This window comes from Cryptotermes secundus, unplaced genomic scaffold (genome assembly GCF_002891405.2).
Source record: "Cryptotermes secundus unplaced genomic scaffold, Csec_1.0 scaffold320, whole genome shotgun sequence".
Lineage (NCBI taxonomy): Eukaryota > Metazoa > Arthropoda > Insecta > Blattodea > Kalotermitidae > Cryptotermes > Cryptotermes secundus.
In genome coordinates this window covers 2400446-2415304 of record NW_019731221.1, presented here as the reverse complement: position 1 = coordinate 2415304, position 14859 = coordinate 2400446, and the positions used below count along the sequence as shown (strand labels likewise).

Here is a 14859-nt window from a genome sequence, read left to right as displayed (position 1 = left end):
TCATGTTTTACAGGACTTTTAAAAACACCACTCACTTTTAATCTAAACAACAGGACTGTAAAGGTGTGCTCCGTACCGAAATACGGAGTTTTCACATGCGTTCTTTGTACCTCGTGCACAGATGGTCATATACACACATACTGCTTTAACTAGTATTGTAACAGAACTCTACATTAGAAGCAGAAACCAAATCCGATTTTTAGCACTCTAAATATTTCTTTAAACCGCAACTGTGTTCTAGAAGCCATGGTTAATAGTTGGATATAAAAGTTCTAAAAGTATTCATAGCACACTTCTGTTTAATTACCTCGAAACGGGCTTAGAAAAAAAAAATGGGGCATAAGACGTGTTTCATTTTTCTCTACAGCATTTGTCCGAAACATTTGTGTTCCCGATGAACATTTGGTTAGATACGTGACCAAAACGCATGCAGGTTTGCAAGTACAGTCATCGTTAAAACATGACCGATTTGAATAGAAATCCACACGACCCGAAAATTCTTCGTAAAATTCTCCAGTACTAAATTTCATGATAATCCATAAAGTGATTCTCGAGTTGAAAAATGCGGACTGACACTACACGCCTTACATCCGTTAATTTAATGCACAGTTCGAAGAACGCATAATAAGAATTGTATGACGGACAGCCAGATTGCATTTTACACTTGACGATACATGGATTAATTGTATTCTGTTTTAGGAGCACAGTGCGAAGTATTAACACTGGATTATGTGTTCAATCTTAACTCTCATGTCCATAATATGATGTAACGTTATGGGACACTGTTTTCGGATTTGGGCACAAACGCGTCCACACGAATCCATTAGCGGGTATTGTTTCATGACAGAGGCATTCAGAAAACCAAACACTCAATAAATTATTTCCATTAGACTGTGTGTGTTTGTAACTGATCGATTTCACCAGACATCCTGATACGAAATTTGGTTCACCAATACTTCTTAAAGAATAAATTGGGTTATGCTGAAAATTAGGGGTACAGCTGAAGACATTTTGTACCCACAGGCATTATAATATCCTTGTCACTCGACATTATCCCAGAGAAAATTCCGATACAAAAATAAACATGAGATATGATGTTCACATGTTTTATTCACTTTGGAACACTATTCACAGGGACGTAATTAATGAAAACCACGCTAAAACGTAATGTACGGTAACAAATTAGGTTTCTGTCGTTCCTTTTATGTGAACACAATTCCTTTCCGTCCTGAACGCAAGCTGTCACCTGCGTTTTAGTCTTTTCGTGCAAGAGTGGATTCATAGTACAGTTAGGAATTTATTTAACTCTGTCGAGTCAAATACGGGTAACAAACACGTGAAGATACATGAAACGTCTGCTAATGCCTTGACTTTTTAGGGATGTGTATACCGCCACCCCCGCTCACTCCAGGCCGGCCTACACAAAGAGCCGGCTGCAAGCCTCGCAACCAGCCGGCACCTTGCTTTCCGTCCGGCGTCCAAAATGCACATTCACATCACATCCATTGCTGTTATTCACATTAGATGCAGCGGCATAACCACACACATACTCAAACACTTAACTCACGAAAAATAACTACACACAGGAGAGATGTGATTGAAACGGACACACAAAATCTAAAAGATGACAACGTACCCTGGATCATTGGGAACTTCGGCCGGTGATCCTCCAGCCACACTCTCCTGGGTTTGAGGCTCCATTATGAACTGTATTTTGATCGTTTACTTCAAAACTACGACTAAAACTAAAGGAGAATAGTGAACCCGGTTAGGAACAGCGCCTCCCCCTGTCTAATCGTACTCTTCAACACACTACCAACACGATACTGAAGGATTGCAGCCGTAGCAGAGTGCGACAAAGCATCGGGCGGGAGGCAGGGGGCAAAGGCGGGATTGAGACCCAACTGAAAGGCTGCGCGCGCTGCCATGTTGATAGATGACCAAAACATCGACTGTGATTGGATGCAATCCGTGCACCTCTCGGTGCGGCGGTGACGTAACATTACTACCTATTGCTCATGCGTGAAATCATTACGTGAACAATACGTAAATAAAAGTCAAAATAAAAGGAAAATAAGCATAGGGCATTGTTATGTAGGGATATTAATAATGAACATGCAGTGACATCTGTGAACTTTTCTTGAAAGCAATGCTGGTCTTGCCATCGACAGTATCTTCAAATAAATCACTTTTATAGCTTGTACATTATTTTTGTTTCCCCATTTTAAATAATAATATATTTTAAGCATCCATAGGTCACACGGTGCTGACTGCATTTCTTCCAGGTAATATTTACTGCGCCTACGAATTAGTTCTCACATACACTCTGGAGGGAAGATGGCGTTAATAACCACGGTCAGCTGCTCTTCCCTTGTCACCACATACATGTAGTTAGCACATAATACTGTAGATGGCAGAACGAACAACGATTTGACTGCCATCTTACGATCTTCACCAACATTATAAGTGATCAACTCAAAGTCGAAGACAACATTTACCAATGCAGTGTCATCTATTAGTCACTTTTGATACCACATACAGGTACCTTTTGGCGGCTCTTTTATGACTTCCAGCAGCTAGCAGGTAAACAAGTGGTACCCGGGGCTCTTTCCAGGGGGTTAAGCGGCCCGGGCGTGAAGCTCACCACTTGCCTTCAACTAGTGCCAAGGTCAAGAAAATGTCGATCTATACATCCAATCCTCCATGTGTGTTCATGGGGTATTGCTTAATTAGTTAAGCACAGGGACAACTTTACCTTTTTTACCAACTTTCATACTATTGTAACACGGATGGCGCAACAGGAAGTAGGGGTCACGTGAACTCTGCGTTTCCACGAGTGACGTCACTTACCCCCACATTAAGCAACGGTCAGTAAACACCCCTCCCCACTAGGATGTGACGTCATGCAACAGGTGAGTCCGTGCAGTGACTATTGCTAGACAGTGCGTAGGTAGAAACACCTGACAACAATACCTGATATCTGTTGCCGAGCAGCAATGTGTTCTCTAGCCAAGCCTAAATAAGGTGCAGCGAACATTATTCAGGACTGAGTATTGAGTTACAAGAGGGTTACTAGTATTCAGTATGAGGTGAGGTCCATTGTTATTGAGTTGTATCAAGTGAATGGCAGTGACTCCAGCAGGAGAAGTAATTGTGATACTGCCGATGGCAGTGATTGAGAAATTGTAAATTGTGTAAGTGTAAGGGTGAGTGGAATAAATTCGCCTGATCTAAAATGGCGTGAAGTTATTTGTCGTGTGTCACATACCCAACACGTGACAGTATGTTCATATAGACATTGAACAGTCTTGTGATCACTGAACTGAGTTTCTGGAACAATGCACACATACAGCTATGAATTTATTATATGGTATTCTAGATCAAAAATATGACTGATGAGGTACAGCTTGCCGCTGGACATTTCAGAACTCTTCAAACCACTGGCATACTTAGGAAAGAGCCTACCACACCTGACAGTTTCATGTTATAATATGCAAATGCAATGTCTGAAGCAAAATCCCATCTACTACTACAATGCTTTAGGACGTATACATTTTGAAATACAAATTCATAAAATGTGTTAACAAAATAATTATTATTTACACTCATATTACTATAATGCCATAGTTTTGGACAGAGTACACATCACAAATGTTGTCTGAGACTGTACACCATCCTATAGTCATGTGTATTGATGTTGCCAGCTTGATTACTAATAGTTATTCGCTTTAACAAAAAAGTACAGATTTCTAATGATAATGGTGATGATAACAAATGACAGACAGGGTTAAAAATACACAAAATACAAGTTATAAAATCAATCTTAGAAACCGGGTAAAGATTTTACCTCTAAATAAGGTTTCACTAGGCCTGACTACCAAGGTTAACATGTCACACTACAACATTTCAAACAAAAGTAGTATTACCAGTAATCCTATGACAGGTACATTACACAAGTGGTTTTCTGCATTTTGACTTGGCAAAATTATGAATATGATTAAAATCAATATTTTATACAATGTCATTTTCAGTATACATCAGATTTAAATTATTTAAACATGGTTGAATTCATGCTACGTCTGGTTCATATTTTGAAATCCAAGTTTTTAGAATGAGGGTTCATCACTAGCATTTGTCACTATCACAGAAAAAGTCAATTTTAACATTTGGAAAAACCTAAATAAAAATTATTCACACACAAAACCATAGGTGTATAATTTGTGAATGTTGGTGTATTCTTCTTCTTTCACTGCAGCTTCAGAAACAATGTTTTGGTTCTATCAGTGATTTCATATACAACTTAATATATAACTTGGAATGAAAACATTGAGAAGACAGTTCTTCACTACTGATATCTTTGTTGTTGATGGTGATATGCCTTTGATGACTGATTGATGCCGTAAATGACTTGGGTTTTCATGTTTTCAATGTGGTGGCAAGATGCTGCTATANGCCTCAAAAAGGCATCAGTAGCCCCGGTTAAGCCGCAAACCGGTTAATCCGCCCACGGATAATCGAGATTTCACTGNCGGCCCTTGCACCGCGACCTACAGTGATCTATTGTGCTTTATAACATAAGCATACTAACATCACAAAACACACATATATAACAAAAAATGTATATTCATGTATTTCAGTTTTACTGTACAAATAAACAAATATCACAGAGGAGAAGATCTCCTTCCATTACATACACAAAATAGTGCTCACAGGTATCAAAATTAGCACAGGAAGCTAAGCAGCATCTGCTTTTATTTTTTCTTTTTCAATATACTGTCACATGTTAAGTGACTAGACTGGACTAGACTCGTTCGTCCTCCTGGTCCTTCTCATATAGCCTTAGGACCAACAGCACAGAAAACACCCTTGCCAACAGTTCTATTGTTGCATTATGTCGCTGCTTTTGCAGAGAGCTGTTTATTGCGCCAATGGACATGTTTGCAAAACTGTTCCCTAGCAACAGCTGTCTTTCCTGGTTTCACAGTCCAGGCTTTCAGCAGACATGTCACAATACTTTTACAGAATTTTTATCTAACCTAGCACAGGAGCCAAAAGAAAAATTATCATATCCTCATGCCCCACAGTTTAAAAACAGTGTGTAAGATCTCATACCACTACAGTGAAAGAACTTGGCTGAAAAATAATGCCTGTGGTTTCCTACCTTGATGACAGCACTGATTTTTTAGCTAAAATTGTAACATACGGCCTATGTCAGTTGTAGGGAAGTTAGTTTCTTACATCCTAAACGTCAGGCCAAGCTAATTGTGACCTCAACTTCTGGGTAGCACATGAAAAACTTTATGAAACCACTGAACTGGCCTTTCAAATGACAAATGTCAATAAACATTAAATAACACAAAAATAAGAGAAAAGAATGGATAATTATATAGGCTGAGATGTTAAAAAATCAGATTCTTGCTTCCTCTGGGTAGGAAGGGGGGGGTAGCCATTTTTGTCAGATGTTAAACCATGTTCACATGTAGAGTGATAAACTCAGTATTAAGTAAGTTAATCTGGCATTATAATTGAGCAAATGTGGTAAGTTAACCTTAGGAAATACTGCAGCGGTATTTTAATGTAGCATATACACTAAATGTACATACATTTTAATAGTTTTATTGAGATTTTAAACATTTAATGAACATGTAGTGAATTAAGTGTGAATTAATGTTGTTAAATTAATATTGTTACATTATAGACAGAAAACAAGACTATATGTTAATAAACTGAGAGCCCTGTTTTCATGATCAGTGGTAACAGTTAGGATCAAACTAATAGGTAGACCAGTAGTTAGTGTACAAGGTTAGTGCTCAAAGGATTCTGGGTTTGAAGGAATAACTGCAATTATTAAAAAAAAAACTTAATAAAAGAAAATGTCAGTTTACTGACAACCAGTCACGTGAAGTTAGTTACTAATATGTGAATATAAAGACCATGGACAACGTTCAATATTACTGTGGTGTAGTGAAAAGAGCCCTTATACATTTCGGTGGGAAGCTGTATCCATAATTTACAGCATACATTTTCATGTTGAACTGTTCCATCAAACACACAATGGGTTATAATCACTTACTTTTCACTACTTTCTTCCACATACATCTGCAGTTTGAGTAAGCTTGTGTCCAGTGTTTTGATAGGTACAATGTGTGGATTGTATAGTTCAGTTTCTTGCTTGTCAGTTTCAATCCAAGGGAAGTCCTGAAATAAAAATCCAAAGCCTGTTACAGGGACAGCTCATATAGAACAAACCTTGTTATATACCTATGTGGCTACAAAAGAAACTTATATCATTGTTATTTATTGCGTCTCTGCCAGCCCTCGGAAGATCTATGCAAACCAGCTTGAAGAGAATACACTGTCACCTTATGAACCACCTTTCTAATTTCTGACTTTGAAATGTTCTTTATGGAAGTAGGACCTTGATTTTTTATTTTCTTCAAAATGCTCCTTGAATCCCACGAATACTTTTCTGCCAAGTTCTGCAGAGTGTCATCGTGCTTTTACTTATTTTTATAGTCTTTGTCTGTTTTACTCCACATCTCTGGACAGTGATGATAATCTTCTACAAACTGTAAACACTGGTCTTATTCGACTCCATTTCAATGAAATAAACTAAATCCTAACGAAGAAAACCTGCAGTTTTAGCATAATACAAATGCTACAGCAAGTGCAACACAAAACTCCAGGAAGTTGCAAGCAAAGAGGCAAGAGCAATCCACTTCTGGTGGGAAGAACGTGCATCACTTTGCCTCTCCTCTTTCTTGGAAGAAAAGGCATGCAATACGGCATGCTCCTCCTTAGCTCATGAGGCATGGCTCAAGAGGTGTGAAAAAAAGGCATTACCTAAACATTCCTTAAGATTAAGTCTTTTAGGATGTGACACTATGCAATTCAGAAGACCTGCACCAATGTTTCAGAGGAACCTACAGCCTGAACATTGGTATGCATCCACAGAACTGTATGGTGTCACATCTCAGAAGAGCAAATTCTTAACATTCACTGCCAAGAGAACCTCATATCCAACTGTATTATTCTTGACACCCACAAAAAAAAATCCCCCCAAATACAAAACTTTTTGAAAACATATATATCCATTCCATTTTTCAGGGCTCCACTGGTTGTGGGTTTCCTACCGTATAAGATGTTTGCACGATGCCATTTTGATATTTTTCCCACATTTCATGAAAGCTGGTACAGAAATTATTAGCAGGACAGATGCACAGACATAATGCCATATACCCAAGTTCCTTAAACACAAAAAAATGGAGAAAATAGAGTAATTTTACTGTGTTTACTAACATATATGACAATTCTCCATCTCAGAACTTAAACTAATGTAAAACAGTTTTCTTTTCCCCATTTTAAAGAACTGAAATTTCAGACTCATGTCTCTCTAGCTGTACAATGCAGGACAAAATCATAACGTAAAGATAGTTAATAGTTCTTTGAAAATGTGGCTGAGTTAAAATATTTGGGAATGACACTAAGAAATCAAAGTTTAATTCATGGGGAAATTGAGGGCACATTAAATTCAGGAATGCTTGCTACAATTCAGTTCAGAAACTTTGTCTTCAAACCTGATGTCTAAAAATATAACGATTAAAATATACAGAACTATAACTTTGCCTGTAGTTTTGTATAGGCGTGAAACTTTTAGTGTGGGAAGAACACAGACTGAGGGGGTTTGAGCACAAGGTGCTGAGGAGAGTATCAGGACCCAAGAAGAATGAAATAAAAGGAAACTGGAGAAGAACTGCATAATGAGAAGCTTCATAACTTGTATCTTTTGCCAATATAATCCGAATGATCAAGTCAAGGAGTATGAGATGGGCAGGGCATGTGGCACACATGGGAGAGAATAGGAATGCATACAGGGTGTTGCTGGGAAAGCCAGAACAAAAGAGACCACTACGAAGACTTAGATGTAGGTGGGAGGATAACATTAAAATGAATCATAGAGAAACAAGATTTGGGGATGGACTGAATTCATCTGACTTAGGATAGGGACCAGTGGATGGCCCTCGTGAACAAAGTAATGAACCTTCTGATTCCATAAAATGATGAGAAATTCTTGAGTAGTTGAGTGACTGGTGCATTCTCAAGGACTCGACTTCATGCACATACTTAGTCTCTCTAACAGTGTTAAATACAATCTGCTGCAGCACAAGAGGTACTGCCCAGTAAAAACCCTTTCTACTTGTTTTTATTCAGTAATTATGCTATGTTCTCATATAGCAGGTACATCTAATAATAAAGGGATGGTTCACTCATGTGTGGACTGCAAAACTGTTTAATGCAAAATCTCTGCCCTAACTATGCATTTCTTTCTGTTCATGAACATAAGATGACCCCTAGTTTTTTGGATGCTAATTACTTCAGAATCAAATGTACCTGGTATTTAGGATCCTCTGCTAAGGAAACTGACACAGCCTCTACAGTGTGTATTTGCACTCGAAAAGTACTGTTCTCTGGGAGAGGTTTCAAATAACTTCCAATTACTGCAAGTTTCAGGCAAAATCCTCGAAGAGCTTCTTCACCTTTAAGGAAAAACGGATCATCTCTGTAAAAAAAATAACAGCATTATATTATTTGCATGAGAAGTGGTTTAAAAGCCGCATGTGGTCCACCAGCATTTGTTTCCACAGTTCCAGTTAAATTAAAACTGCCTTTGTAAAACACCTGAATCACAGAAATGCTTCAAAACTGAAATTGAAAAGTTGTTTCAATCAAAGTCTCAGAATATAATATTAAATGTTCATGGATGTTTCTCTTATGTAACTGGACAAAATGTTACTGTGACTGATGCCTGCATTTATGATTCCATCCATCATCATGTCCTCTATTCATCACAGATATAAAGAAGTACATTGCCGAGGCGACAGTACAAAGTGGCAGGCTACAGCTTAAAATATTCATGTCTGTAGTTGGAAATTTCTGTTATGGTACAGGGCTTATCATTTGTTCTTGTAGGTAAAGACTGTTCCCACAATACTGTATAAATAAAAAAATCAGTTCAGGCAATACATAAAACAAAAATTTCTTCCCTTAAATATTAATAACTTGTCAGAAAACATGGTTCGAGAAAGTTGCCTCCTTGGCAAAGTAGCCTTCCTGCAAAGATAACCTAACAAATTTCCAAACAGTTCTGAATGTTGTAAACATGGACTCCCCCCAAAGTATGGTCTGATATTTATTGAAGTCTGACAACTGCCAAAACTGTAGGAGGGTACAAAGAAAAACCTAGACTAAATTCAGCAAGTCTTGAAGACAAGACTGAGCTTTCATAAAGTGAAGTTAAAAAGCAACAGCAATAAAGCATCCCATTTCATTATCACTTAGAATAAACAATATGTCAGAAAAATGTTTATTTACATGCATTTTATTATATGTTCAATTCAAACAGCCTTCATAAATTGACATTAAAATGATATCACTGCATAAACAATTGGCTCACATTTAAAGAGTGACAAGTTTAGTCCTTGATATGTGTGGGGCCTTCCTTCTGCCAAAATTTAAACTTACATGTTATGGAAAAATACTAGATAATCATCATGCCTTCCCTTTGTCAACCATTAACCTTTTATTGTGATCAGCAGAATCTTATGGATGTTGCCATATCAGAAATGGATTCTTTCACCTAATTTGCAGGAAGGTCAAGAATAAATGGAGGCATCTACCACAAACATTCTACATGTCAGTGAGGATTCTGTCTTCTGGGATGTGATGTGATATGATGTAGTAATACACTGTTACCACATTTCAGAGGAATGTCCTGCATCCATCTTCAAGGTTATGTTTCTACTGTGAATATGCAGGCAGTACACTCCTCCAACATAGTAGTATCTGTCTACCATACCCCATGGCATCTCTTCAGAACAGAACATAATCGCTGGAGACCAGGTTCGGATTGTTAGGTAGTTGGTTTAATTACTCAAAGCCATGGAGACAAATGGTAGCTACTGCTTCTCATGACTTGTGTATTGCAGCATTGTTATGAAGAAGCAGGACAATTCTTGTCATTTTCGTTCATCATTTTTCTTTATGGCCTGTTTTAAATTCTAAGGCACAGCAGCACAGGAAACCCAATGGTTGTCACCTTGCATGGAATGGAGGCCATTGGCAAATTCCTTCTAAATCCTAAAGTACCATGACTATGATTTCCCAGCCAAAAACTGGGCCCCAAATTTCATGGGAATGGGTGAACCACAAATTTTGATTGCATATTTCACTTCACAATCCCAGTAGTAGATCCATGTTTCATTATGTTAGCCATACAGGGAAACATTAACATATACAAGTTGTCACATTTGCAGATATCTCTCCTAGCACCAGGAAGGGAGAACAGATGTAATGAGATGTTGCAGTGTAGAGTCTACAGAGAAACGTTATACCAGAGCTATCACCAAATTCACCAATATTATCTCAAAGGTCGCACCATAGCTTAAGCTGTTAGTGGCCGACTTCCCACCGCTGCGGTCTAGTAAAGTGGGATTTGTGATGGACAAAGTGGCGCTGGGGCAGGTTTTCCCCAAGTACTTCGGTTTCCCTTGCCAATCTTCATTCCATCAGATTCTCCATAAGCATTATCATCAGTACAGGTACAATAGGACATATGGAAGCCGATGTGCTGAGGGGACCTAATATGGATTCCACCTCACACTATATGAAATCTTAACTACTGTAATTATGGTAAACAATTGTAAGTACTGTAACTTTATTCTCTTACTGTTATCAGCCAATGTACAGTAACTGACTTGTCCTATATCATGTAACAATGATCTATAGACGAAATAAATAAATAAATAAATAGATGATACCAACTTCCCACATACAGCACGCTGCTACAAGGAGGTGCAGTAAACATACATCCTTGACCTTGAGCTGAATGAGGCACAATGCTATGATACAGTTATATTATTGCCCCTAAAACATTATCTGCACAGTACATAAGCTAATGCAAAAGTACTAACTTGAACATGGTACTTTCTAAGTATGTCATTGCTATGCAACCCTCCCTTTTTCAGATGCTCAAGTGTATAAAAGTCTTATATTATGGTAAGTATGGTGTCTGGATTATCCATTACTTATAATTATCCGCACTACTTCTCTCTACTACCACAAATAAGTGAGACTGCACTGTCAATTTATTTGCTTTAGCCTGACATGTCNCAGATGCTCAAGTGTATAAAAGTCTTATATTATGGTAAGTATGGTGGCTGGATTATCCATTACTTATAATTATCCACACTATTTCTCTCTACTACTCTACTAAGTGAGACTGCACTGTCAATTTATTTGCTTTAGCCTGACATGTTTGACCACTGAGTGGTGATCTAAACCCCACATAAGTAATTCAAATTTATACTGGTAACTTATGTTTTGTTTGGAATTATTACAGACTTACTAAGAAATCTAACTCAGTGATATAAGTATACATTAAAATACTACTGCTTAATGATAATATAACAAAATGGCTCCAAATATAAAATACATTTCTTTTGTTTGCACAATCTTTTGACTTAATTACATAATTTAGTGACAGACTCTTTTAGTTGTTCTAGTGAACTTACAATAAATATCATTTTACACAGAAATTAAAATTCAATGATAGCTTAGGTTAGTTCCACGTAAGCTAATTGCATTCCATTTATATTAGCTTACATATAAAACACATTCTGAGACAATTCTGCAGCAGTGCCTGCATGCTAAAGATGTTTATATACATAATCATATTATTGGCATTTTTTTCAAATAGCTAACCCCAAATTATGTTCCAAACTTTATTTTCCATTCCATTAAAACTTCTGGGAGGCTACTGGCACAGAAACAAAATATTTCCATCTCTACTTACTGGTTCAGTNAGAAATCTAACTCAGTGATATAAGTATACATTAAAATACTACTGCTTAATGATAATATAACAAAATGGCTCCAAATATAAAATACATTTCTTTTGTTTGCACAATCTTTTGACTTAATTACATAATTTAGTGACAGACCCTTTTAGTTGTTCTAGTGAACTTACAATAAATATCATTTTACAGAAATTAAAATTCAGTAATCACTTAGGTTAGTTCCATGTAAGCTAATTACATTCTATTTATATTAACATACATATAAAACACATTCTGAGACAATTCTGCAGCAGTGCCTGCATGCTAAAGATGTTTATATATATAATCACAGTACTGGCAAGTTTCTTCATATACCTAACCCCAAATTATGTTCCAAACTTTATTTTCTATTCCATTAAAACTTCTTGGAGGCTACTGGCACAGAAACAAAATATTTCCGTCGCTACTTACTGGTTCAGAGTTTTGTTGAGATCAAGAATATCAAACACAAATCTCTCAATTGGTCTGTGAACTTCATCAAAAAACACAACAGTTACTTTTCTCACTTCATTCTTCTTTAACAAATCTCTTATTGTTTTAAGACACTCCGTTATATACTCATTTAAATATGGATGAGTTGACATTTGAACTGGAACGCCATACTTCTTTCTTCTTACAAATATACTTGCTGGATAAATATTCCTTGCATACAAGACATTGTGAACTGCAACCTCCAGGAAGTCAATTAAAATATCGGATGCTGTAATAAAAATATCCACTCACATAAGTTAATCAATCCACACACTACAAACTACATACCACTAAGCATAATTTTTCACACTGAGAGAAGGAAGCATAATGGATTCATAAATCACTACCTTGGCATTTAATAAAGTCCAATAAAGATCAAGGTATTGCAAGGCTTAGGTATCTTGTAGAGGTGAATTAGGACATGCAAGGTAAAAAGGAAGCTGCCCAAGAGTATAATGACTGACACTTTTTTTGTATTACATTTTATAAATACACATATTTTCAATGCAAGAATATTCTGCTCAGAGCCTCTGGTGGAAGTATGACACTCCTGAAGGCACAAAACAATGAAAGAAAACGCCCTTTATTGAGAATTCTCTGTCTATCGAACACTGTCCAAAAAACATTTGCACATTTCAGATGAACATAGTGAGTACAGACCATGTATCGAGCAATGAATCCAGTGTATTGTCTTCATTAAAGGAGCAAGTAATTGTAACTTTCACTAACCAAGCCNAGTTTTGTTGAGATCAAGAATATCAAACACAAATCTCTCAATTGGTCTGTGAACTTCATCAAAAAACACAACAGTTACTTTTCTCACTTCATTCTTCTTTAACAAATCTCTTATGGTTTTAAGACACTCCGTTATATACTCATTTAAATATGGATGAGTTGACATTTGAACTGGAACGCCATACTTCTTTCTTCTTACAAATATACTTGCTGGATAAATATTCCTTGCATACAAGACATTGTGAACTGCAACCTCCAGGAAGTCAATTAAAATATCGGATGCTGTAATAAAAATATCCACTCACATAAGGTAATCAATCCACACACTACAAACTACATACCACTAAGCATAATTTTTCACACTGAGGGAAGGAACGATAATGGATTCATAAATCACTACCTTGGCATTTAATAAAGTCCAATAAAGATCAAGGTATTGCAAGGCTTAGGTATCTTGTAGAGGTGAATTAGGACATGCAAGGTAAAAAGGAAGCTGCCCAAGAGTATAATGACTGACACTTTTTTTGTATTACATTTTATAAATACACATATTTTCAATGCAAGAATATTCTGCTCGGAGCCTCTGGAGGAAGTATCACACTCCTGAAGGCACAAAACAATGAAAGAAAACGCCCTTTATTGAGAATTCTCAGTCTATCGAACACTGCCCAGAAAACAACTGCAGATTTCAGATGAAGATAGTGAGTGCAGACCATGTATCCAGCAATGAATCCAGTGTATTGTCTTCATTAAAAGAGCAAGTAATTGTAACTTTCACTAACCAAGCGTTAAGCTGCATTTTTCCCTTCATCTTCAAGTAATAGCTGTCAATGGATGTTAAAAATTAGGAAGGTAAGCCTCATTTAAACTTTAGCAAACTGACAATTTAGTATTACTGAGTGTTCACTGATATTATTAGCAGTAACATGGGGGGTAGCAGTAAATCAAAACACACATTTCTGGTTGTCAAATGATTAATACCATTTCCGTCTGAAATCTTCTATGGGCGCTAAAAGGGAATGCTAAATTGGGGTGGGCTCCATACATGTGAAACCACTGCACTGAGAATTATTTGTAAAGTAGGCAAACAGACAGAAAAGAAATAATATTACCCATTTTTTCTTTAATATAACTAGGTATTCATGTTGAGTGTAAAACTGCCTCAAATTGATCATCCATGGCCAAATTTAGAAGAAAAAAAAATGGAGAGGAAGAGCCATTTGGATGGTCACAGGAATGACAGAATGTTTACCTACATAGGTGAAAAATGTTTCTGAAAAACTGAGCCATTTGCAGCACACCGACTCCAGTATCTAATAAACAATGCTTTCAAACAATTATTTTTGTATAGAAGAAGAAGAAATTCTTTATTTACTCAAAGCTGATGTACGTCGGGGAACTGAAGTTCTGCATGAAACGTCACTGGATTTTGAATCCACTTCTTGGTCTACATGTCACAGACAAAAAAAATACCTTAATCAAAAGGAGCTGTAAGCATCAGGTGCAAAATTTACTGCCTCACGTTGAATCAGCAACACCTCATTCTTTGCCAGCTGATTCCGAACCACATCATTGCGACTACTGTCCAAACACACAATCAGCATTATAATATTCCCCTTTCTCCCCTGTTTCTACTCTGCCTCTTACAGTTACACCATGTGAGAAGAGCTTCAGCAAGCTTGAAATAATTACAAATTACTTAAGATTATTTATGGCATACAATCGACTCCCAAATCTAAGTACACTGTCGAATGAGTGT

General features: G+C 36.9%; 1 protein-coding gene across 1 annotated transcript; it reads right to left on the bottom strand.

The window, feature by feature from the left end:
• Positions 1 to 5864: 5864 nt before the first annotated feature.
• Positions 5865 to 14704, bottom strand: LOC111866478 (mitotic spindle assembly checkpoint protein MAD2B). Its single transcript, XM_023855450.1, has 5 exons — positions 14623 to 14704; positions 13095 to 13382; positions 12306 to 12612; positions 8392 to 8560; positions 5865 to 6198 (listed from the first exon to the last, which is right to left on the bottom strand). Exons 1-5 carry the CDS (start codon positions 14702 to 14704, stop codon positions 6070 to 6072), a joined length of 975 nt encoding a protein of 324 aa, XP_023711218.1. The 3' UTR covers positions 5865 to 6069.
• Positions 14705 to 14859: the final 155 nt, after the last annotated feature.